This window comes from Schistocerca cancellata, chromosome 2 (genome assembly GCF_023864275.1).
Source record: "Schistocerca cancellata isolate TAMUIC-IGC-003103 chromosome 2, iqSchCanc2.1, whole genome shotgun sequence".
NCBI lineage: Eukaryota > Metazoa > Arthropoda > Insecta > Orthoptera > Acrididae > Schistocerca > Schistocerca cancellata.
In genome coordinates, this window is record NC_064627.1 from 797,849,897 (window position 1) to 797,877,021 (window position 27,125).

Consider the following 27,125-nt stretch of genomic DNA (forward strand, 5'->3'; position numbering starts at 1 on the left):
ATATATCGCTTCAAGAAAAGTTCCATCTGCAGTTGTAACAGTATATTCTGACAAAAATTGTTCAAATGTATTAAAGTTTCTTTTGACATTGGTAATGTGGCTTGTTGCCCCATTCTCCATTTAATTTATTGGAATCAGAAATCGTGAAAGTCGACGTAACAGCAAGCCAACTCCATACTCCATTTCTTACCTGACACATCATCAACTCCAAAACTATAGTTTATCATTATTTACGTTGGCGTTCGATTTGTTATCTACTTTCAAAATTGTTTGATCACATGTTCTGGTTTTTTTGCAGAATTGTGTACGTAATGTAAGTGCCTTTTGAAATGTATAACATTTTTCGCTATTTTATAGAATCTTTTTTTTAAATACAGTTATGTCAGATTACCAATTGTTCTGTCACTTGTAAACAAGAGGATCCAGTTATGTTAGAACGAAACATATTGTTCTTATATAGTTCACAGAATCTTACAAATTAAAAGTAAAGTAAGTAATACACAATAATTCATAGGATCTTTCTTCATTCCTGGTTTCATACAATTCTACAAAGTCTTCAGTTTAGATATATGGGTAACAATATTATTTTGTTTTTTTTAAACAGATTTGATGTAAGTAGTATTGAGGAATACCAAAAGACTTAAGTGTAAGCTCTCTCAAACTTTTTGAGTGGAAGCAAAGCGCTTTGCCTTTTTAAAGGTTCTTTGAGTCATAATTATCGTACAAATATGCAGTGCATTGCTGTAAAGTTTGACAAATAGTTCTAAAGCATTGTTATATGTCGAATTTCGCGCTACACTTGCATCTTCTGTAACTGGGTTTGGTTTCTCTAAGCAACCTTCAATACTTAATTTATCCATGTTAATAGTGGTTGAGCTTCGTGGGTGTGTAATGAATAACTTGTAGAAGTATATCATCCAGCCACTTTTTGTAAAGCCCTGTTTTATGCCATGACGCATTGCAAGCATTTCTATATCTTCAACTGGACTAAATCATTATTATGTATGTCAGTGTATCTTTTTCCTACTAAATTTTGAATATTGTGCCTTCTTTTTCCGCCATTACACGCATAGTATGAACAAATTTTAAGTTAAATGATGTTGCACATCGTTCGCCAAACGGGTTTGTTCATATAAAGTATTTTCACTTTACAAGTCAAGAATACTGATCAGAATCCATCACGGATATGGGCCCATATCCTGTTGAGGTGTAAGCACAGAGAACACAAGTTTTTGTGAATACATAACATTTTATTCAAACATACTTTTAGCAAGGGGAGCAGAGCATGACATGAAAAATTAAGACAAGGAAAAATAATCGCAGTTTTTTTATTGTATTTCATTAGGAGATTTGTTCAAAACGACCACACAACAATTATTGCAAACAAAGGAAATTCAAGCATTGGTCGTACAAATTTGAAACCACTTTCTATTATTGCACTTCGATTTCATCATAGAGTGATCTGTAGTGCAAGATTCATGCGTCATATACAACTTCAAACATAGTTATATGAGTCCCCTGGACTTCAGTCTTTCGCTGAAGGTGAGTATTCTGTGATTGAAATCAGTATACTATCGCAAAAAACGGTTTCAACTTTATGCGACCTTTCTTTGCAATAATTGTTGTTTAACACCGAATATGAATTTGTAATAGCATTATTAAGTAGCTTTGTTGAGTGGCCTTTATAGTTCCACAGTTATCGTATTCGACTTCGATTATACAATCGAGGCTAAGTCGTTGAATCGATTCAAAGTTGTGACTACTTCTTTTAGTTATTGAGTTCACCGCCTGTGGCGCTGCATCTCGCGTTTTATCTTTGCCTTGCAGTGTATAACTCTGGTCAAGTGGCGTTGGTGTAATTACGACATCAGTTTGTAAATAGCTCTGTTAAAGGGTGGTCCGTTCGTTACTGTTGATGCGTCATAGAGCGCTAAATCTAACATCAGATACAAAATTTGTAACGTTGTGCAACAACAGAGGAATCGTAATCATTGTTTGATGAGTGTTGCCAGTTAACGTTATTGGAGAAAAAGTTTTGTTTATCAGTGATTGTGTGAAGGGGGCGTGTGAGCCTTTTACTTAACAGTGCCGCACATTCGGCGTGCGTTAAGACGTTTACTCATGCCGCTGTGGAAGTAAATTGGTGTTTATAGTAGCAAATAAATGTTAATTAGACATTGACCAATTTTGTAGGACTCTCAAAATGGATGTTGACAATGACATAAATGAACTGATAGAGAGCGGCCAGCTGCGGTCAGGCACGCCGCTGAGGAGATCTGGTGTTGACACTCCAACTCGCAGAAGGAGCTTGCGAACCAGGTTAGTAGTTTGTTTTTATATTTTATACTTACAGAAATTTTTATTTATGTTGTCCGATGAAACGTTCGCTACAGATTGTTATTTCCCTACGTTGTAGAACTCGAGCTTCAGCTGATAAAAGTGAACAATCCAGCACTGTTACACGCGTCACTCAAACGCAAACTACAGAGATTCGTTATGCACAAGCTGGCAAAACTTCTAATGACAGCGACGCGTCTGCCGATTACTCTGATACTGATAGCAAGGTAAGTGCAATGTTTGCTGTAAACATTGTTTGGATTTGCTGTTTTTGTTTACTTAAAACTGGGATCAGATGCATAATACCATGTTGATAAAGCAGCAAATTAAGTTTACTGTTTTAATCTTAGTTGAGTAACACAATTGTTTTACATTTAGAAAGAAACATCTTCACGAAAGTCTTATAGCCGAAGAACGGTTGTGAATGGAGCCTCAGTCAGTGAAGAAGATACTGATGTAGTTACTGTGAAAGAGGTGGAGCCACGAAATGTAGTGACTAGCACAGAAACTCCTATTCAAGATGCTGGATATTCAAGTGATGAAGGCGGTAAATCACGTCTGACTGCATACGACATATATAAATCAGTCGAAGATTACTGGGAGTGAGTATAATGTGAAATATCAGTTCTTCAGATATTTGTTATTGATAGTGTCAGGTTCATCTTGGATGTGAATCTAGTCACTAATTGTTAGCTGCTATTTGTCACTTGGTGGTATCGCCTTGGTGTGTAACTGTTAACAAACAGTGTAAATAGTAATTCTCATTTAGTGAAATGGGTTTTCACCTGTTGTTGCTGTTATTTAACAACGTCTATTGCTCTTAAGTTGAGTGGTGACTGTGTCAGATTTTGGTGCTGACAGCTAAAGTCGATGTATCTTATCCCACTCATTTAAATTCCTACCTGAATGAAATTTGAAGTTTTGCTTTGCGTGGCCATCTGTTTTGCATCATATTATTGGTAGTCATTGACACTGCCCCAATTTTGCTCTAGTGTGTGTTGATATCAGCAGAGTATCGTTATTTTAATTAGGAGAGTGTGGTAGCTTTGTGTCAAATGTAATTCCAAATACGATTTGATTTTTCCATGCCCAATTGGGGCAATTGCTTCGTCTCACAATAATAGAGCATAATTCAGTGACAGAAACCATCATCACAATTATTTTTTAATATGTTATTTTGTCTGAGTTAAGTAAATGAGGAGGAACTTGTTAGTGTTGTTTTGTAACATAACTCCCTTAATTTTAAATGGTAAATTCTGTTTGTATTATGCCTAATCTGTAGAAGAGAACTTTCTGGTTTGCTCCCAGTTCTTAGCTAGAGTGCACTGTCAAGTTGTTTTCTTGGAGATTTCATGATAAAGCCATCCTCCTTTGATCAGAGGTGTCATCATCGGCATTGTTTTTGGCGTTTTTTGTGTAGGTTGTTGTGACAGACTTAACTACGACCTACGTCAGATCAAGTGGTGATTTTTGGGTGTCAAGGGACACACCCAGTAAATGCCTCATAAAAGCTATCTATTTGCTTAAATGAATGTTTCGGCAACAGAATGATGTGTAATATACCTTGAGATCTAGGTCGAGAGTTGGGAAAGCCAACCAAATTTTTGTGTTATGTATATAAAAATCATTGGGGGGGGGGGGGGTCTCGACAGTTTTATTTAGCTTTATAATGGTTTATTTAGATTATTTCATTTGTTGACATCTTAGAAAGATCCATCCTAATACCTCAGGAGCCTTTTCAGATAGTACTTAATTGTAGATAGGCCTAAGTGCATCATTTGCGAAAGGTGTAAAGTTTCTGTTAATATTGTCTTTCGGGTCATCAGTTTACAACTTGAACAGCAAGGGTTCTTGTTAAGTTCCTTTTGCTTCTTTTCATGACAATCCTTCCGAGGTGACACACTAGATCAGGACCAGTGGTTGTCATGAAGGTGTTTCTCTGCTGCTCATAGGTTGGCAATGTGCCAGTTTGGGTAGATGATGGAACGGTACTTACATGCAACCAGTGAAAGGTGAGAAAAGAGGCAGTGAATTTCTAGCACAAAATTGGGAAATACGGAAGCTTCCAATCCCGCCCGTCTGTTTTGACCCATGACGTCACAAATATGGCGGAAACAAAAACAAACACACACACTTCCCACAAGAAGCCTAATGACACTAACGGGACAAGCGCGGGAAATGGGTTGTTTTGAGTGGGGGGGGGGGCAAACTAAATATAAACAAATTTAGACGCCTTGCATAGCTACAACGTGTAAGTGAAGACAGCCATGCATGAATACCCACCCACCTCCCCAGGGGTCGTAACCCCTGCGACCCATAGAAGATAAAGATGCTTCAGTAGCTGATTAGTGTTTTTTGTCTTTTTTTAAAAAAAATCTCACGGGATAGAACGAACAGATCAGAAAGATAAATATAATAAACTAAAACAGAAATTGGAGGAAGCAGATAATTAAAATAAGTAATAAGCGTTTTTAAATTTAAAAAAAAAAATCTCACGAGATAGAACGAACAGATCAGAAAAGTAGACAAAGTAAGATAAAACAGAACTGGAGACAGCCACACTCAAACCAAACTCCGCGCCGTCATGATGTCACACACGACAACACCCTTACGTCACGGGTCAAAGCCGACTCGTGGGATCGGACGCTTCTGCCGACCCCAAAATTGAAGCCATTCGCTTATTCGCTGGCTGGGTTGGGAACTAGTAGTGCAGCTTTAATTGTTGTGAATTGTAAATGTTTTATAGTTTTTCCAATATCATGAGTTAAGAGGTTTTGATTAGGTTGTCAAAACAACTTGCTCATGTCTTCCAGATGTGCTCGGGTTTCAGATGTTGTGGAATATTGAGGTGAGAATGTGACAGTATTCCTTTGTCTCTTGTTTTGCAAAACATTGTGTGTCCACTTGTGTCTCATTGGCTGTGTAGGACCATCAGCTGCCAAACCCCATTGCATTCCCATCATAACTTTGGGTGAGTGCTGACAACATTGCTGTCCGAATCATGTTAAGTACGCTATTGGTCCTGATATAGACTTTTACCCATGCTGTGTTGTCTTGGCCAAGTAATCTTTAATTCTGTCACATTTATTGAACCCCTATATGATCATATTATTTTTTAATAAATGTTACTATGATAGTGAATCAAATGCTTTTTAGAAGTCAAAAAATGGCATTCAGGATGTTGTGCGAGAAAAGTGCAAGCTAGGCTTCACATGACCAATGAATTGATGCTGGTTGTCTTGGAGGAGGTTCCTGGTAGCTCATTATGTTTGAGCTCCAATAACATTGTGCTTGAGATGCTGAATGTACATTACATTTCCTGTCATTTCATAACTGCTCGCTGAACTAAACTTTAACTTATTCCTAATCATATTCATTTCTACTCTGTTCCCGTACATTATACTTTAATGAAAAATTCTCTGTGACCCACCAGTTGCCAGCCTATATAACCAGTAGAAAGAGGACATCAATAAGTATCCAATCTTTATCGCACTTTTGAGCCTTACTCAGACAGGAAGTGTGTCCACAATGATTTCATCAATGGTGCATGGAACTGAAATGGTTTCTAATAGAGCTTTACATGTGAAGAATATTTGTATGTGTTAAACAGTGAAAATTACAATACCTGAGGTATTCAGTATGGATAGCCATAATAAGTACTTGGTTCTGCTTGCCTTGTTACATTGATTTTGTCAATTTCTCTGCTGCAGGAAGGAAAAGGTTAGTTGTTGAAGACAGAATTAATACCAAATCTCAATCTGTCATCTACCATACCTTCTGTTCCAAACATATGGTTCTGGCTTAGACCTTTTAAGGCATCCACTCATGCATATAATATCATATTCTGTTATCACTGTATACGGCTTCTGTTGTGAGAACATTTCTGTAGGTAACTCATCAGAAGCAAAACATAATTTTAATCTCACAATTTTAAACATGGCTGACAGCAGCTACTGTATATGTATTTTCAATAAATGAAATATTCATTTAACCGGTTGCATAAGTTCATTGTAAAAACCTTGACCAGGCTTCAATACCATTAAGGGTATCTTCTTCAGAATGGAAGTCCCATAAATTACATTAGGTCTATGTCAAAACTGTAAACGTACGGGACGAGCTAAGAAGCTGAAGCAAGACAGCAGAAAATATGGAACATAAAGTGTTCCATTGGGAACAGTAAAAACTGTTACACGGGTGCAGCTTCTTAAATGTCTGTACCTTGTAACAGTTTTTACTGTTTCCATGGACGATTTTATTCCCAGTTGTCTTTGTGTTTGCCATAGCTTCTTAGATCAACATGCATGTTTGTGATGTTAATGTCATGTAATTTATGTGGCTTTCCTTCTAAAGAAGATACTCTTAGCTGTATTGAAACCTGGTCAAGGGTTTAACAATAAACTTGTGCAACCTGTTTTGTGTATACTTTGTTTATTGAAAACGCAATTTTTGTATTAGTTACGGCAAGAATCTGTACTCAGACGATGGTAATACTTTCTTCAAACACTCCACAGTGTCTTTGTTGCAAAGCCAAATAATTTAGTGATCATGTTGATAAGGTCAGTAAATGACATGTTGACTCTGCTCCCGTTGTTTGGATACTTCGTGGTATCATTTTTCCAAATTCATTTCTCTAGGATGGAATCGCAGTGATGCCAATTTTGAGTATCAGTTATGAGGAGTTTGCGGATGCAGCATTTGGTGCTTAGCAGGGAGCGTTGCTGCAATCTGATTGGATCGCTGGGCGGTCCCCAGCCAACCGCGACGTGTCGAATGCTGCACGAGCCTGTGAAACCGTTGGATCACATCTTGCGTGACCTTGAGATGGTCGTGGGAATCTGCAGCTAGATACCGCACAACAATCACACGTGGAAATATAACCCGTATTTTCGGCCGATGCCGTTGACTCGCGATGACATGCGGATTATCCGTACATAGTTCGTCGATTTTCGAAGTTCGTCGATTTTCGAAGGAAAAAAATATTCTCAAGTATTGTTTTATAGTTGGAACGAATATTTTTGTTTATAATACACTAATACGGATGTGACTCATGTTTTGTCGCGGAAGGCGATGTTTACCGCAGTCCCCCGTCGGATGTCCATGAGATATATGTAGGTTTTTCCAGGTTCATCTTCAGGTAAGTGCCCTTGTGACATGTCCAAGACTGACTTCCTGTCTCTGTTTGTCTAGCTCTTTGTCTAGGAGTTGCTGCTCGTTAATTTCAGACCCGCTGTTTCAGGGAAGTTACGCATAATTGATGCAGTGGGCTCCAGTGTAGCACTGATGGTTGTATGTCAAGACTCCAGAATTATGCCCAAGTTTTCGTGGAACAAATGTTGCTGTAGTATGTTCGATTTCAGTGAAAATCTCGTTCTGGAAACATCCCCTAGGCTGTGGGTAAGCCATGTCTCCGCAATATCCTTTCTTTCGGGAGTGCTTGTTCTGCAAGGTTCGTAGGAGAGCTTCTGCGAAGTTTGGAAGGTAGGAGATGAGATGCTGGCAGAAGTAAAGCCGTGATGATGGGGCGTGAGTCGTGCTTGGGTAGCTCAGATGGTAGAGCACTTGTCCGCGAAAGGCAAAGGTCCCGAGTTCGAGTCTCGGTCCGGCACTCAGTTTTAATCTGCCAGGAAGTTTCAGTTAGAGAGTTGCCTGTATGCTCACTAACTGTTTATTTGCACGTAGTTACACGTATATGTTTCTTATCTCGTCATAATTGCTATATTTTGGGGAAATAACCGTTTTGACTCCCGCGATGATTTGAAAATGGGTCCCGACCCGAAACTAGTCATCAAGTAAATAAAACTGAAATTTGCAGCTTTGGCTGTTTTACGTTGTATTGATTACAAGTTGCTGCCCTGCAATTACTCCAGCATGTTGGAAGTTCGCAAAAAGCACATAATCAACATACCGAGAAAACTGCTAAAAGTGAGCTGTATGCTAAATTGAAGTGTTTCGTGCAGCATCGCTTGAACACGTGCAAAATTTACCCATAAAAATGCTAAATTGGTGTCACTGTCTGTGTCCGTGTGTTGTTAAACACACCACTGATGACGCTTCTCTACTGCAGCGTAAGGGAAGTCCCAACGATGATGAGTCCCGTGCTGAGTGATTGATAGTCTGTGGCACTACAGACATCGCCGCCTTGCCGTTTTGAGTATTTGCCTTGCTGCAAACAAGTTAATTTCGCGACTCGAGGCCTGTGACGAATTTACGGTTGTGTGCGGCCGAGTGAACATGTCTCATTTCGTTTCCATATGTAATGGATTGGGAATGCGGTGTGGGCACAAAAGGTCAAACAATTGAGAATCGCATAATGTTGATTTTTGTTATTAACTGCCACTTACACAAGTTGTTCAGTATGAGCACCAGAGACGTCGACGAGATGCTGCACAGCTCCACATATGCGCCTGGTGGCCAAAATTGGAACAAATTTTTTCCAGTGTAAGTCTGTTTCGCATTAGCGTATCTACGAAGTTTCGCTGCCGTATGATAAATACAGCCCACACGGGACCTTCAAGAGTAGCTGCACATTTAATTGTCTTTACATTATTTTCAGCTCTGGCGGCAATGTTGCTTTCAAGAGTTCTATTTTACAACTTCTACATACTCTCATAATTAAGTCAAATTTCTAGATGAAGTCGCTGACTCCAGATGAACTCTCATGACCAAGGAACTGATGACCTCGCTGTTTGGTCCCTTAACCCGCAACCACTTCATAGTGCTGCACTTTTAATGTTCAGGAGTGTAGGTGAGCAGCATCCGAGCCACAGTGCTGTAATACGCGGTTAGGTGGGGGGAGATCGATTTCACATTTGGGAGCAGTATCGATGCGTCTTTTGTGAAACGAATACAACTAAAAAACTTAAGTTTCGGAAATGGCCTCATTTGTATTTTATGTTAATCCTTGTGCAGTCGAAAGTGATGAGTGGTCTGGAGACTACAAAATATCTGTGTCGCTATCGTCAAGGGTATCAGAGATGATAAGCGCGTGAGAGAGAGAGGTAGTATATACATACTTTTCTGCGAGTCACAGAAGGGTATAGATAACAGAGACCTGATAAATTTGTCGATTTTTGAGATTGGGGAGGTTTTTGAAAAAATTCTGCTCCATCATTCAGTAAATAAGATACGAGCCAGCGAAGTATCTGATCAGATATGAGGCTATATCGCGGGTTACTTGTTCGGTACTATGCTGTTATGAAATAGCTTAAGAGACTAGTGTACTGTCTTAAACAGATAATGGGCTTTCCTACTCACATAAATGCACATGTATACCAAACAAGCCAACTTACAATGCAGTGATGAAGTTACATAGCATCGGATATCCCTCTGCGTAATGAAATACAGTGTTCCACGATTTCCTAATTGGCGACTACATATTCTGTAATCTGGATTGCTGAGTGTATCGTCAACGTATAACACGACATCGTCAACTGACACTAGACGGGTCGTTCCGGAGTAGCGGATCAGTTGGAAAGCGTTGGCGAGACGCGGAGTCAGGTTGCGGCCACACCCTCTGGCGACTGCATTCCAGTCTTCGGCCGCGTCCCGCCGCCTCTAGCTGCCGGGGACACGCTCAGTTTATGCCAACCAGTTATCCATGCAAATCGTGTCCATACTTCAGGTTACGAGATTACGACGCGAATTGGAAGTAAAGAACTTGGCTCTCCGGCTGCGTTTGGGCGCGAGCCATGTGAGCGAGTGGGATTTTCCGCCGCCGCCCAAAGCGATGCTCCTGCGCACGCACGCGAGTGGGGCCCGCGCCGCATGTATGTTTGAGTACAGTGTACACCCGTGACTGCTGCGGCTGCGTGGGCGGCTACCGCGTCAGCCTTTCCAACGGCCGCGCTTACGTCACCCCTGCAGGGCGGCGTCATAGGGACGCAGTCGGTTGTGTGCGCTGCGCTGGCCCACTGTAGGCGGCGGTGATCCATCGCGATTGCTTTTGCAGTCAGGGACACGGATTCCTGCTAGGCGCGTACTGCCTTACCGATTCCTCTATAGATGATGAGCTGCAACCAAGGGGATGGCAACACAACGAAACACGCGGCAGTCTTCGAAAGTTTCAAATAGTTCGCAAGCGCTTGTTAGAGACAGGGCAACGTTCAGCGGGACTGCGCATGCGCAGTTGCGAATCACGGCGCGGCTACAGGTTCAGAACGAACTGATTTACACAAGCAAGAAGACAAGGAAAATACCGGCAGAAGGATCTTCTGAGGACTCTTTAAGTACCGCAATTCCTATCACCGCAATGAATAAGCGGTCGTCACTAATGAAGGTTACTTCAAACAAAGTACCTAAAGTGCAGCTGTATACCCGGCGATTTTCGGCGGACGGTTTTGTTTTTTTCTTAAAAGGATAATAATAATAATAATAATAATCATCATCTTCGTGTTACTCGCGTAAATGCGACTTCTTTGGTGACATGTAGGTGTCTTCCTTGTGATGTGATTTGGTTTAACACTGGCGATGAAGGTAATTCGTTAGCATGTGTACTTGCGTTGCTCTAAAGCATTGGTAGTCAACCTTTTGGTCCCTACAATCTTCTAATGGGCGTTCCAGCTTTTACGGTGGGTGGTAGGCGCTGTAGAAACATTTGCATTAGGCTTACTCAAAATTATGACAAAATGTTTCGTAAGTAATTACTATTATATGCTTGAACTTATTGTAACCATAATGTACCGCTGATAATCTCGGCGTTGAGCGCCCGTAAGCACCAACCAACGATAATTTACAAATTTAGTAAAGTAAAATTACCTCCCTACGTTATAAATACCATTACTGTGGAACAGTGGGAGGTTGGAAAATTTTATTAGTAAAATAAATAAAAAATGGGCTATATATTTAAAGGTTTGAGTATCCTACTCTAGAGTAAGTTACCAATCTAGAGAGAACTGCTGACTGCTCCGCAGAAAATCTTTCTCCTCCTGCGAGCCTCCCTCCCACCACTGTACGCAGTAAGCATGCTTTAACGCTGTCTTCGGCGCATCGTTTTCGTCATTCATGACGTGCCTTGTACCATGTACTGCAAGCGGCCGATGCCCTTGAGAGCCCGGGAACCGATTGATCTACAGCACAAGGCAGACACGCTAGGTCGAAAGCGTTCACCAGTCCCCATTGTTCTGCGGTCATCGGCGAGTTATGACGTAACGTCTTCTGCGTCTCACGTGACATGTGCAGGTGTGCACTCGGTATGACCTCTCACACGTGCAGTCGCAAAATCGCTGTCAAAATACACGTGTTGGAGGCAAATTTTTCAACGCCTTTAGCTGGTAGGAGGAAATCGCGTTCGTGTTCTACCCGTATTTTGCATTTGTTTTCCTAGCGTGACTCGTTGTGACGTTTGCTTTTCAAGTCTTACTCATTCTTAACTCCTAGCACAGTAGTCAACAGAAAGCATATTGCATGGTACAAGTAACGCCAACCGAAGTACTTTATTGGAACTACCACCGGTTTCGAAGTCGCAAGGCGTTTATATCAGTATCGTAACCTAGTTTAGCGTCCGCTGCATCGCCCGCGCAGACTGTATGGTTTGCACAGTTTTTTTGTTTTGTTTTTATTTAATGGAAATATTGTTTACAAATTTCAAAATCTTGTAAATTTTCACGTTAATTAAGGTCTTGGAAGCATGGTCTTTTCGAATCTAGTTCAGATCAACAAGCGATTCTGGTTGCCAGAGTCCGAGGTCTTTGTTAATCCTGCCTTTCGAGTTCTTGTGAGTTATTTCCATAGAAACTTTCATCCCCTAACATGTTTCTTTAGAATTCAAATACCAGTTTTCATAGATTTAACTTTAGATATCTTTTAATGTAACGAAATACTTTCATAAAAATTCCGACCCCTATTTCACCCCTTCAGGAGTTTAATTTCCAAAAAAACACAGAAACATGTATTGTTTTCTTTCTAACGGAGAAGCCCAATACGAATTTTCAGAGTTTTCGTTGCGATGACAGCTCTCTCTGAACCACGGCACACTTCTTATCATATCGAGTGATATCTTCAGCGGTGCCTGGTTACTTATTTATCCTAGACTGTAGTGTTCAATATAAATTATTTTATTTACATATTACTAGAATATTTCCACGTCTGTTGTTGAAATTTTCTACATTCCAACCAGCCGCTGGCCCAATAATTTAAACATTTGAATAATGAAAAAAGACTTATGAGAAAAGCAACGTACGGCCCAGAACGTCATATCTCTTATTTAACTCTCTTTGTGGTGTATTGTTCGATAGAAAGAAGGGATAGTCACGCCGCCTCCTGTTGGACTATACATAGTGGAGCTCTTTTCTGTTCAGCACAGTGAAGCCCTTTGGGTATTTTTCGAATCTTCGTGTTAGCCCCAGCTGCGGCTACAGCATTGGGGGTCGTGAAGCACCCATGTTCTACGACCGGCAGTATTGAATTTCCTGCACACCTGCTAGCTAGTTCCGCTTACGAATTGCCAGCTGCTGTTTTCAGACAGTGCTGTAAAATTCACCAGGCTTCCGGCCCCGTTTTGGAAGTATCTGCTTAGGCAATTTCCAATGCGTTACTAAACATTGTTGAAACTTTTATGATTCCGACTCAGATTAATAACTCCCTCGACATTTATTAATACTGCTTCCGTCTGGGAGGTTTAATAAAGTGGTAGCTCGCATTCTAAATTTGATTAGAATATGTGTCACATAAAATAGACGATAGAAGAATTTTCCATGTGCGGCTGGCTTTAAAATTGCAAGTGAAAGGTAAATGGTGTAGCTCGTTTCAGAATTTGTTTCTTACTGTAAAATGGAGCTTTGGAAGTGAAGATGCTTTAACTGTAGATGTCGACAGTTTTGGTTTCATGGTGTAAATTGATGGAATGGCAGCCAGCCTATTCATTGTGTCGTGCGTTAACGGTTGCCCACCGTAACGCGGGTGCGTGGACTGTGATGCCGTTGGTACCAGACCACGCCCTGTCACGTCCTGTCTCCCCCCAGCACAGAAAAAATCGATAAAGGTGCGTGTAATCTACCTGATGCGCTTCCTAGGGTGTAAAGCCGTAGACAAAGCTCCTCACCAAAGATATTCTTGTGTTGTACGGGTTTCGCTCTTCATAACAAGACTACGGACGATTCCATGCCGTTGACCAGTGGTTGTAAAATGATGATTGTTCTAAATTTATCACAATAGATGCGTGGCGCGAAAGACAAATGAGCGTTGGTAAAAATTGTGTCGTAATTGAAGTAACAATTTATTTGACCCCACTTTAAATTTTTGAGGAAAAATGTTAATTCCGCGTGTTTTTTTTAGTAAATAGTGCGTCGTATTCTTTTTTATTATAAGAACGAACTGTCAACGCTTGCGTGAAAGTCTTCCCTCATATGCAGCCGAAGCAACTGAATGCAAGTCACTGCTGCAGGCACATGTACTCGCTTGATATGTGTCACCTGGTAACAAAATACTGAGCTACGGTAATAGGCTCTGACAACTCTACGAAGCCAGTGGATGACAAAGAGCAAAGCTGCCAGTTAAATTGCGTTGGGACTTACAATGTGTATTGGGAACTACTGTTGCTGGAGAGCAACATTGACAGTTACTGAGTTAAAAACGATTTTCTGGGCGTAAGCTCTTTTCACGAGAACTAATTTATAATTTAGTGAAGGAATTTTCATTAAAAATATTGTTTTGTAGCAGTTTCTGTGCGTCCTGCAAAAGGACCACGGAAAAAAGTATTACGTCAATTGGAAGATATGGCGAATCTAGTCAGAACTTCCGGATAATAGAATGTTCAAGGTTTGCTAGTACCTGTCATACTGTACAATGGATATACGTCGGATATTTACGAAGAGCCGATGCAGATATCAGCTTTGTTAAGAACACACCGTACAGAACGTCAGCTGACTTTTCGAAGCTAATTGGAAGGTCAGATGTCAGTCATTGGTAATGCAGAAAGTAAATGTGGGAACACATGCTTTGAGACTTTGACATGGCAGACACACCAGGCGACAATTTACAATTTACAGATTTCAGATTACCTGAGCAGCCAACACCAGACTTTAATCACCGGGAGATAACATCCAAAATTATTACACTGCGTTTTTGACGTGTCTGTACTACGTAAGGTTGTGAGGGATTAGAAAGCTCATTCCCCATCCAATAGCTGTGTCAGAAACTTTACACAAAAACTGAGAGAGCTTCATGATAGAAAAGATGGAATAACGAATTTCGTCTGTAGAGATTTGTTTATTTAGAAAGGTACTTCTTTTCCACCTTCTTCACGAATTCCTATGTGACTGATATTGCGATAAGCGATCACGAAAAGAATAACTAAAATCGTTCAGCAGAAGAAAGGCGACTGAACCAGATGAGATAAATAATGATCCTTCAAAGACTATGCAAAGGTACTTGCTTTCCTTCTGTCTATAGTCTATCGTAAACAGCTGGAGCAGTGAAGTGTTCAAAGCTGTTGTAAAAAGTGCATGTAATCCTCGTTTCCAAGGTGGGTCGTAGGGCTCATGTGCCTAACTGTAGACCCATATCGCAGACGTCAATCTGTTGTAGAATTCAGTCATTTCATATCATTTTTGATATTAGAAATCTCTGTAGGAATCAACGTGGATTGAGCAAAAGCCGATTTTCTATAATCCTGTTCATGGTTCTCGTCTGAGAAGAAAACAGGATTTATGGCTCCCTTGCAGATCGAATTCACATGATAGTTCTTAACGGGAGTACTTCCATGTAATACAAAGTTGTCCGAAATGAAGCGTTTTTCAAAAATTTCTTTCTTTGCAAAGTGCTCAAGTCCAGAGTACTTGGATGGAGTAGGAACAGCTTTCAAGGTTCAAATGGTTGTACACTCAACGTGGACACCAAGTGTTACACGACAAGCATAAAAAATAATGCTCATATTTTTGTCATATACTAGCCAGCTAGTCTCTAATTATCGAATACACAGCTTCGACAATGTGATGTGATAGATCGTGAATAATAGCAAGCGTAGGTGAGACAAAAATACGATCTTTTATTTACATCCATCAATAAAAACCGGGGAGGTCACCGACGATGAAATTTATTCTTCTGCACCTCGTCTTTCAGTCCAACATCCTGGAATGATGTCTGTCTAGTAACGTCAGGCGTGGTTGGAAAAGTGAGGCTGAGCGACTTCATGCACGAAGTCGTGAGTTACTTCGAAGTTAGGGAAACAGCCAGTTTTCTAGCATACTTGATTCCCGTGACAGTGTTAGCAATAAGAAGAACGCTCCATAAACTTTTACAGCAATGTCGAAGGAGGTTTTAACTCACGGCGAGTCTCTTCCGCGTTGAATAACGAGCATAGGATTTTCAGTCGCCCAAAATTTACATTATGGTGATTAAATTTAGCAGAAATGTGAAAAAAGCCTTCAACTGAAAAATTAATCGTTAAGAAAAATTGTTCGCTTCCTTGTCGTCTAAAATTGCCTATAATGCTGATGTTGTTTCAGAACTCGTCGTAGCGTTGGTTGAGGGAATTTTTAAATTCATTGCTTGCTCATTTTGAGCTCCATTTTCCTACAAACAACCAACGTCGCCATTACGGCTTTGAATTGAACTTTGAAATGCGACCATTCAAAGCTTCCATCTTTTCTATGTGTAGAAGCGTTGGAGTTGTGTTTCTGCCTTTTGTGGTTTGTGAGACGCAAATTCTTGAAATTTGCTCCATCAGTTGGAGTTGCCCTGTAAATCGTGATTGGAACATTGCCTCTGCGGGCGTTCTGTCATAGATGGCTCCTGTATAACCACCAGTTACGGCGGGGGTGCCACCACATCATTCACGTCTGCGGAATTCTGTCACGTTTTTGACATCAGTCGATTTTCAGACGAATATATTGGGTGTATTGTCGAAAGCTCGGAATTTTTTACTGGTTTAACGCCACAAATTTATCGAAGTATTATACAACGAATCCGTCCGAAGCTGGTGGTTACATTTGGCAACCACGTCGTAATTAATTAGCATCGTGTGAAATGAACATTTTCTGCTTAGGGTGATCCAGAGAAATGAAGTGGGGTCTGCTAATGAGAAGCTGGCTGTTACGCTCCTGTACACAAGAGGGCCTCAGACGGGACTGTAAAAGCGGCGGCATTCGTCATCGGTTGCGACAGTGCCTTTTGAAATGGTTTCGCAGTTTCCTACGCGGAGGTATCAGCCATTGTACCTGCGGAGCCACGATATCCTACTGGAATGGGGCAACCAGCCACAGTTGTCCTCTTGGCAGAAAAATCATCCACTTTACGCCCTGTTTACATCCCTATGACTCCACAAACAAGTTTCCCGCAAAAGCGAGTACATAATCTATAACGACCTCAGAATCGATACGGTGTTAATTCTGATCAAGAAAACGAGCATATCCACGTCTTTCTAGAATGTTATGGCCCGGCATCACGGATAATGGAACTGTGCTGCTCTTCAAACTGCCGAATTCGTAATTTGTTTTCATTTGGGAACAGGTTTTGATTATACAACCACGCTTTGACCGATTTAACGTCTAAATAGTTTGTAACGCTTTCCAGTGATGCTCGACGTCCTTTATATCCGCCGGGCCCTGGGACGATGTGATTTCACATATATTTTTTTATTTTACTTCATTTTTATCAATATTTTCTATTTTAGGATCATTTTAATATTAATTTTCCAGTATTTTAGATCATAAAAACCCGGATCTTGTGGTTGTAGGCCCTTTTTTATATTCATAAATTGAATGAATTCTCACCAGGGCTAACTGCCCTCATAGCCTTCCGCACAACCCCCTTTGCGGGTGCCCCTGCTAGGAGGTGATACTTTGTCTGTGCTGTCGCTTCAGTGTGAATATTAAATTGGTGTGACAACGGCTGTGCAGCCGGAACAGGTCACCAAATGCAAATAAATCAGTTTTCATTGTTGCTGCTCCTTGGACATCGTGGCTGAATTTGTAGTAGAGCTATAGTTTGTTGCGGCAAATTGTGCTGCCTCGTGCGTACCACACCCTTCCCCAATTTTAAAGAATTTGAGACCTCGCCGTGGTCAAGATTCTGAATTCGAATTCCGGGGAGACTACGTTCAAATTACAGTCTGACCATTGTGGTAGTCGCTTGGGACGAATGCTGTCAAGTTTCCTTAAATACGTGTACGGCGGAATCTTCCCCAATCCGAGCCCGTGTTCCGTCTCTAATGACCTAGATGTTGGACGTTACACTGTAGCCTTCCTTCCTTAATTTTTCATCAAACAATTATATCAATGTACACATTTCTTCAATTTCAAAAATTAAAAAGGAAAACTTATTGTGATCATCGCGTAAGTTTTTGAGTGAGTTGCTTCTTAGCTTTCTAGTCCAACCGTTGGCAGATCGATCTCTGTTTGGTTTAGCAGATATCAGTTACTTTAAAATCTAGCAAAATGATACGAGGGCATGGAACTTCGCAGATAACACACTAAATTGTAGATTTTTAAAATGTTTTAATTATCTTACGGACTGGTCACTTGGAGGAGGAATAAATAGGGCGACAAACGATCTTCAAAAGGGCTGTGTTCGTAGTTGAGCCATGCGGTGTTCAAAGTTGTCTCTCGCCCGTAACTACTTCGGTTTCTTATTAGTTGCTTTTTACAGGTCATAGACTCTTGATTGGTGTGTGTGTGTGTGTGTGTGTGTGTATTTATTTATTCTATGCAGTACTTAATTTATGTCTCAGCATACCTCCTAAGGAACTTAAACTATGTCGCATAGTAAATTGAGTATTCATTGTTCGTTGGGTTACCTAGTTATGGAAACTATACAGCGTATGTTAATTCGACACCAACCTGTTCACTCGTCTGGTAAATGTTCCTATTAAACCATACTGCGAAAGGAGGCTGCAACGTCTCATCGACCTCGTGGTGCCGTACTCGTTAATCATAATGTAGTTGTATTGGAGTGATTTAATGAAAAATGGGGAAAATGTAAGCTAGGGTAGTCAGTCAGAGTTCAATTCTGGTCGTTCCAAGTAGACAACTGGTCATAGACGTCAGTTATTCGTAATCACTTTTTGTCAAATACCTTCTTACACTCTGTAGAATTCCGGCAAGGAGGCTCACAGTTCTATTCTGAGATTGGCGAACACAAGATCATAGTCTTTCCAGTAATGCTTCACTTTCTAGGCTGCACTTATTTCTCTCTGAGCGTCAGCCATTGAAACCTGGTTGCAGGCCTGGAGATCTCGTGGTTTTCGCGCCATGTTGTGGTTATCACCATCAGTCCTCTATTACGGTAAATGCTGGACACGCATTAGCGACCAGTGTAAGGAATGACGGTCGAACGTTATGTGCCTCAGAGATCTGGCTTGATTGCCCAAATCTCAAGGATGATGGTACAAATACCTGTATAAAAATGTAATGAAAACTCTACTTGAATGTTTGCCACCTGAAGTGGCAAAACGTTGCTAGCCGGCCATCTCAGGGGTCGCTCCTGCACCTTAGTTGTAAGAGGCTTACACAGGAAAGCGGGACTCTTGCCTGGAAGGACGTATACTTCCCGAACAAAATGGTTCTTACTGATCAAGTTCAAACTTCCGACGGAAAGGGGGAACTGTCGGGAGGTACTCACACTGGAGCAACAAGGAAAGTTCGAGTGAAAATTCCTCCTGGGAGTGTTTAGTTGGTTAGTTACATGTTCCAATATATCATTTGCACGATTCTTTTATCGAAATAACAGGTAACGAGTCAGTTTACAGGATATGCATACATGGTGTTACAATTAACAACACATTTGTGTAGTCCTATTCATGCAACTACACTTCAAAACAGGTGTTTTTTCCCTACAGGCTACCAGCTTTTAAATAGAAATTCGTCCGTATAATACGAGGAGTCGTCCAGAAGAAATGATTTAACGTTAGACTTAAATCTTGATGCGCGGGGTAGCCGAGCGGTCTTAGGCGCCTTGTGACGGTCCGCGCGGTTTCCCCCCGTCAGAGGTTCGAATCCTCCCTCGGGCATGGGTGTGTGTGCTGTCCTTAGTAAGTTCGTTTGTTAGATTAAGTAGTGTGTAAGCTTAGGGACCGATGACCTCAGCAGTTTGGTCGCATAAGACGTTACTACAAATTTTTAGTTAAATCTTACTTTCCTACTCGTAAGACGTTTTATGTTCCAGGGCAAATGATCAAAAATTTTTGTTGCTGCATATTGAACGCCTTTCTGAGACACTGAAAGCTTTAATAATGGATAGTAAAGGTCATTTTTTTTGCTTCAGTGTTACAGGTGTGTACACCACTGATTTTCTCAAGTTGTGATATATTGTTTATGACGAATTTAATTCGCGAATATACGGGAAGAGGACAAAAAAACATTACCATGCTTAATACGGAGTAAGAAATCCGTTGGTATCAAAAACAACTTCCAGTCGTCTCAGAAATGATTAATACGGGTCGTGCATGGTTTTAAAGGGAATTTTGTGCCACTCTTCCTGTAAAACAGTGGCAAGTTTAGGTAACGGTGATGGAGGTGGATAGCGATCATGCACCCTTCCCCCCAAAGTAGATCACAAACGTTCAGTAATATTGAGATCTGGGAGGTGGCGATAGTTCATCCTCGTACTCAAAAAAAGCAGTACGGGCCGATGCGAGCGCCCTGTCTTCTTGGAATACAGCATCATCACTGGGGAAAAAATATGGTATCGCAGGGGCAGTTCTGCAGCCTTGCAGAGTAACCACGAGGCACTTGGAATACCCCGATATGGCTGCCGAAATCATCACCGAAAGTGCAAAGTTCTACTCTGAAGGAAGCTGGTCTCTAGTCACGTTATTAATAAAGATACATTCAAACATAGTGTCTGTAACTTACAGAATACGTGCAGAATAGTTATGTATCTATTTAATAGGAGTTAATTTCCGGGAAGAGTTTCAAGTGGAATTTTATTTTTTCCCTAGAGCGACAGTGAAGGAGAGGAGTAAAAGCGATTACAGTTTTAACTTCTCGTTAAACCTGATAAGCAGGGAGGATGAATAGGGATGGCAAAGGAAAGTGGCAGTGGGTTTACGGAATTCTCACAGTGATGAAGAGCTGTAGCAGACCAGACTTCAGACTGAAGACTACAACAACATATATGATCTACTAGCTTTATGTTGTAGATAACTATTCCAGTTGCAACCATTCCAGATTACATCTGATCCTCTTAGATAACTAAGTGTAACAAGAGCTGGACAGATTCTTACAGGGTGACTACTAAAACATGAAAAGATACCCTAATAAATGAAAAGTGAGTGGTGGAGGCGAGTACGGGTGGGGGAGGGGGAAATCATAACAAAAACTTTTCTTTTCTCTCAGTTTTCAAACATCGATAGCATATGGAACAATATTCATATGATTAAGACACTTTCAAATACTAAGTACATTAAACTTTGCGATTTATAAAGCCCAGTAAAATTCCAGCGCGCCCTGCAGTTCTCTGTGTAGGGAATTCCCTTCGCATTGCTTTTCTGCTGACGAGGTTCGCGAATGCGACATTCAGTTCCTCTTATTATTCGCCACGATCCTCTTCAATAACCTCCGTCACGATCAATCTACACACGCCAAACACTTTGGCTACCTTGTTTAAGGAAGCACCAACCACACGAGCACCAATCATTTTCCTACGCTCGAATTCACTGAGCTCCGACGTTATGCACATACAACTACACGTATCAGTTTTGACCACGACCACGGCTGACACTTGAAATGTATTGAGGGCATTGCACAGGTGTCGTTGGTGTCAAATAAACAATGCAACCTGCAGGCTTGGCTAGCATCTGTATTTATGTTGAAGCATGCACTTCTCGCGGTGTTTCCATATTTTCTTCCAACCCCTGTATGTATTGTAAAGAGCAGTTAAAATGCGTTAACTCCTTGAAGGGTTACGTACGTTTGTGCAATCAGTATTTTCTTTACCCCAGATTATAGAGTGGAAATATGCAAAATATGTAAGGAGATAGATTGTTTTTGTTCCAAGACTAGCAACTTTACGAAGAGCAAAAGTAGCTGAACTTAGCTGTTTGACGAGCTCGGTCATATGCTTCCTCCAGTTAAGATTTTCATCAGTATGTGCACTCAAACATTTCGAGTAATGTGCGTTATTTGTTAACTCCTCTTCATGTGCTACATCAGTTGCTGATGTGAGAACAAATCGAAAGACTAGATAAACAGAGTAACAGGGCAGAAGTTTGCCATAATTTATTTGTGGTTCGTAGTTAAGAGAGAGGAGGGATCCTTTGGAAGTTCTCCCATATCTGTATTTCCAGTTGCTGCGTCTTTCAGGGTCAAGTCAAACGAATTCGAAACATGCTTTGCTGGTCAATAAAGTTACTTCATAACAAGTATCTAAGCTTTCACGTGCAAGAAACTTAGTGACTACTTTATAATCACTTAAATGAAAGGCTTGGCTTGCTTAAATGCAATCACCTACCACGATGTAATGAAAATTGACCCCAAAGACCGGTGAAATCTGGGAGTCAGAGAGTTGATGTACATAAAGAAGAAAGTAAACGAGTCACTAGAAAAGCCTGTGTAATTCATTTTAAGAATTTAACTCCCTTATTCTACCGGAATACGACACCTGCGATTATCTGCTTTAAAGTTCGAACTTGTATACCCAGTCCTGTTCGATTTCTTTACTTTACAGTAGTACGGACATGTAATTATTGCTTGTGAAGATGAAAATGTGTGGCAGATGCGGATCAAACCCATACGAAACAGTGACTTAATCAGTAAACTGGTGTACAGGGCAAACATCGATGTTGTTACTTTGTGATAAGATTCAAGCCGGGCTCTCAGTTCTAGTTCTATATGGCCCTAGAGTTCCTAATAAAATACGTCGTACCACTTATAATACTATTTGCGATCCCAGCGTTTAAAAGATGATGCTGTTGCTCGCAATAAAATGGATATGACGTACCACTCTGGTGTACAGAGCTGGCTCTGACGTTACTGTTGGCATTTGTATTTATAACTGATGACGATGCACAAAATGGTGTAAGTTTCGCACACTGAGTCTTCGAGACGTCAGCGTTTACTCAGCAGTTTCCTGTCGCGGTTTGAGGTGTGGTTGTTTAAAGTCTCGTGTGGTGTCATTACGCAACAGTCGTGCCACTCAGCCCTGACCGCCTCAAGCGCGTAGACTAGTCCTCCGCAGCTCGTAGCCTTTACGTAAGCGCCATTTTACTAGCCACAGAAGTCATTGACTTTGAAATACGACGTTGCTGGTTCCATCAGAACACCTAGAATTAAATTAACTGCAAGGGGACCAGTGAGCGGGCAGTGTACGGGGGTGAATTTATAAATTGGACAAAAACTTGTGTCTGAGTTTTTCGCTAAGGCATCGACGAATAAAATTTAATCGTCGTTCAGTCTTCGTCATGCTTGAGCTAAAACTCGAACTTTGTTGACACCCACCCGCAGGGGTAAAATACAGGGAGCGAAAGGCTATTTACAATTTGTATAGAAACCAGATGGCAGTTATAAGAGTCGAGGGGCATGAAAGAGAAGCAATGATTGGGAAGGGAGTAAGACAGGGTTGTAGCCTCTCCCCGATGCTATTCAATTTGTATATTGAGCAAGCAGTAAAGGAAACAAAAGAAAAATTTGGAGTAGGTATTAAAATCCATGGAGAAGAAATAAAAACGTTGAGGTTCGCCGATGACATTGTAATTCTGTCAGAGACAGCAAAGGACCTGGAAGAGCAGTTGAACGGAATGGATAGTATCTTGAAGGGAGGATATAAGATGAACATCAACAAACGCAAAACGAGGCTAATGGAATGTAGTCGAATTAAGTCGGGTGATGTTGAGGGTATTAGATTAGGAAATGAGACACTTAAAGTAGTAAAGGAGTTTTGCTATTTGGGGAGCAAAATAACTGATGATGGTCCAAGTAGAGAGGATATAAAATGTAGACTGGCAATGGCAAGGAAAGCGTTTCTGAAGAAGAGAAATTTGTTAACATCGAGTATAGACTTAAGTGTCAGGAAGTCATTTCTGAAAGTATTTGTATGGAGTGTAGCCATGTATGGAAGTGAAACGTGGACGGTAAATAGTTTGGACAAGAAGAGAATAGAAGCTTTCGAAATGTGGTGCTACAGAAGAATGCTGAAGATTAGATGGGTAGATCACATAACTAATGAGGAAGTATTGAATAGGATTGGGGAGAAGAGAAGTTTGTGGCACAACTTGACCAGAAGAAGGGATCGGTTGGTAGGACATGTTCTGAGGCATCAAGGGATCACCAATTTAGTATTGGAGGGCAGCGTGGAGGGTAAAAATCGTAGGGGGAACCAAGAGATGAATATACTAAGCAGATTCAGAAAGATGTAGGTTGCAGTAGGTACTGGGAGATGAAGAAGCTTGCACAGGATAGAGTAGCATGGAGAGCTGCATCAAACCAGTCTCAGGACTGAAGACCACAACAACAACAACAACAACCATATTCACCGTGAGGATCTGCTTGCTGGGACCGATGTCTCTCTCTTTGCCACTTACACACGAGCAACTTTCTTACCTCAAGGACTGCTGCCTGGATACCTGTGGTGGGACTCGTCTGCCAAGCGGGGTCCTTATTGCTTACACGTAGGCGCCCAGGTTGCGTGCGCACTGGGGGTGCTGATTGGCACATTAACGATGAAAGTGATTATAAAGAATCACCTTTCGTACAAGAGATCGAAATGTAACAACAGAATTAGGGAACTAGCAATTATAACAGTCTTTTAACGGCCAAAAATAAATTACAAAATGCTTAACTGAAAGAATCCGAAAACTGACATCCCAACATTTCAGAACATCACTGTTTTGCTGGCGAAATTATATAACTACAAACACAACAAACAATATTAATGCAGCTGTCCATAGTACCTTTTTAATTTTGTCCTTTGTCAGTTTCTCTGCTTCACTAGAGCTGAATTTACCACTGTAGAGACATTTTCAGTACCAGTGTATGCTTTTCCTTTGTCCAGGTATTATAAAACCTAAATATTTTGTTGCATTCAGATATCTGGTATCTCTTACGGGAAAGCACTCTGAAGAAGTCTAGCCCTCGTGCAACTTTTGCAGTGTATTATGAAAACACACAATAAAATAAAGATTAAGAAGACGCAAAAGCACAAAATTCCTGACAGTAGTCTAAGGTAGTGAGGCGAGACTAGATTAACTTTCGATGTTAGCAGATGACACCATCCAAACTTCTGGTGTGGTGACATTTGTGATAAAGTCAGAGTGGCGATTGTTATAAAGAACCTGGAATTCTCAGGGAATTACATTTTATCCAGAAAAGTTAGGTTAAATCAGGGAATGTCAGGAATTTAAAAAAATCTCGAGGAAATTTTTGTGTTTAACTCAGCATTAGAATTTAATTTTATTGAGCTTTATAAATCGCAAGGTTTAATGTACTTAGTATTTGAAAGTGTCTTAATTATATGAATATTGTTCCATATGTTATCGATGTTTGAAAACTGAAAGAAGAGAAAAGTTCTTGTTATGAGTTCCCCTCCCCCACCCGTACTCGCCTCCACCACTCACTCTTGATTTATTAGGGTATTTTTTCATGTTTTAGTAGTCACCCTGTAAGAATCTGTTGTGCTCTTGTTATACTTAGTTATGTCAGAGGATCAGATGTAATCTGGAATGGTTGCAACGGGAATAGTTATCTATAACATAAAGCTAGAAGATCATATATGTTGTTGTATTCTTCAGTCCGAAGTCTGGTCTGCTACAGCTCTTCATCACTGTGAGAATTCCGTAAATCCACTGCCACTTTCCTTTGCCATCCCTATTCATCCTCCCTGTCTATCAGGTTTAACGAGAAGTTGAAACTGTAATCGCTTTTACTCCTCTCCTCCACTGTCGCTCTAGGGAAAAAATAAAATTCCACTTGAAACTCTCTGCAGTTCGTGCAAAGTTCTACTCTGAAGGAAGCTGGTCTCTAGAGTCACGTTATTAATAAAGATGCATTCAAGCATAGTGTCTGTAAATTACAGAATACGTGCAGAATAGTTATCTATCTGTTGAATAGGAGCTAATTTCCGGGAAGTTACAGTTCGCTTGCTTGAGAAAGGGAAGTTACAGTTCGCTTGCTTGACAAACAGAAGTTTTAAAAATTGTATTTTGTTTCCCGAGTTCTGCAGAATGAAATAGACACAATAGTTCATTGTGATTTTCCTAATTACTGAATTTCTTACCAACCGCCTGATGTACTAACGACACCCGCTGAACGCCGGAATAGAATACGGACCATCAGTGGGAAGAGATAACCTGAGTTTGTAGCGTGACACATATTGCCCCTATTTTGCGCAGGACGAGGCAGCTAACCCCTACTGCACATCCCGTCCTCGCGAAACAACACGGTCGCCACACGGGACGAACTAGTTAACGTGACTTGCGCTCTCGAGCGGCAGGTGTCGTCGGTATTTGGCTCTCACATCACACAGTCGGTTTAAGGAAATAGACGCGTAAAATTCCTCTTGCGTTAGCACCATTAAAACGTGCATTTCCTCCGCTGTCCATATGCTAGTCGTGTTGTTCCGTCTGTAGTATATAGGCCTATAAATAAAAACTTCAGCTGTCAGGAACATTTTATAAGACAAAGAGAAAAATTCCATGTCCAGCCAGGAACGACATGAGCTAATAAAGCTTTAGAAAATGGAACAAACTTACTCCTGAGAGACAGCGCACTTAAATTTACATAACATTGAGTATTACAGAAATTATTTCTATTAATTTAATAGTAAAGTCCGACAACCTTTTTAGGAAAGGCGAAAGTGAAAACAGTCTGAATGTAATGGGACGCGAGACCACTTCGCATTGTTTTGTATCTCGGCGCTTCTACCAATTAAAATGGTCAAATGTGTGTGAAATCTTATGGGACTTAACTGCTAAGGTCATCAGTCCCTAAGCTTACGCACTACTTAACCTAAATTATCCTAAGGACAAACACACACACCCTTGCCCGAGGGAGGACTCAAACCTCCGCCGGGGCAGCCGCTCAGTCCATGACTGCAGCGCCTTAGACCGCTCGACTAATCCCGGGCGGCTCAACCAACTAAGCTAGCTGAAGTTCTGCAATGAACGACTTATTTTATATTATGTCTTCCGAAGGTTTTAATTGCCGATATGTTATTAGTTGGCTCTTAATTAAAACAGATGTTACCAAGAAACTCAAGTTTTTGACGAATCTTCAGTATGCCTTTACTTTAAAACGGCGTACTTTCATAACACGCAAGTTATAACGCTAAACTGACTACATACGAAAATTCCTTAACCACTAATATGACGTCTCCCGTCACTTTGTCACAACAAATCGTACCATTAACCATGCGTCTTCGAGAGTTCGTGAGCGTACTGGTGCTTAGAAACAGCATATTGTTCGTAGGGTGAAATTGTATCCCCCCCCCCCCCCAAATTACGTGCTTTATCAGGAAAAGACAAATACAATATGGCGTCTCGCAAGTTCTGCTTGTTACGTGACTTTGGGCAATCTCGTACAGCTTCCCGCGTGATAGCAGCTTTACCCGTTAACGCCGGTCATTGCTAGGACACTACTTCGTTGACTGCAAATGTATAAATTTCCAGAGAGACAATGAATCACCAATGCACTTTCACCCACCAGACACGCTAGAATAGAACACGTTTTACTTATGTGGTCATTCATGAAACAAAAAAATTGTGCGTTCACGGACGACCATGTGTTCGTATTGAAACCGTTGCCCACTAAACGTCCTTGGCTCTTGTAAGGGGAGTACAAAGATACCCTATGTACTATATTGAAGTGTTTGCGTCATTTTAACAACCCCCAGTAGTTGTCCCGGGGGGGGGGGGGGACGCCGGT

The 27,125-nt window shown here is 41.0% G+C and overlaps 1 protein-coding gene across 3 annotated transcripts in view; it reads left to right on the forward strand.

The window, feature by feature from the left end:
- The first annotated feature begins 1,865 nt into the window (after positions 1-1,865).
- The window catches only part of LOC126162651 (klaroid protein-like), a 167,839-nt gene continuing 142,579 nt past the window's right edge, over positions 1,866-27,125 (forward strand). For 2 of the 3 annotated variants that reach the window (XR_007535094.1, XM_049919287.1), the window contains exons 1-3: positions 1,866-2,319; positions 2,417-2,564; positions 2,716-2,939. Coding sequence is in view for 2 of the 3 variants with exons in the window: in XM_049919287.1 (XP_049775244.1) it covers positions 2,204-2,319; positions 2,417-2,564; positions 2,716-2,939 (488 nt within the window). In the remaining variant the exon portion in view is untranslated. The remainder of the gene's footprint in view (positions 2,320-2,416; positions 2,565-2,715; positions 2,940-27,125) is intronic. The other variant, XM_049919288.1, reaches the window with a different exon arrangement.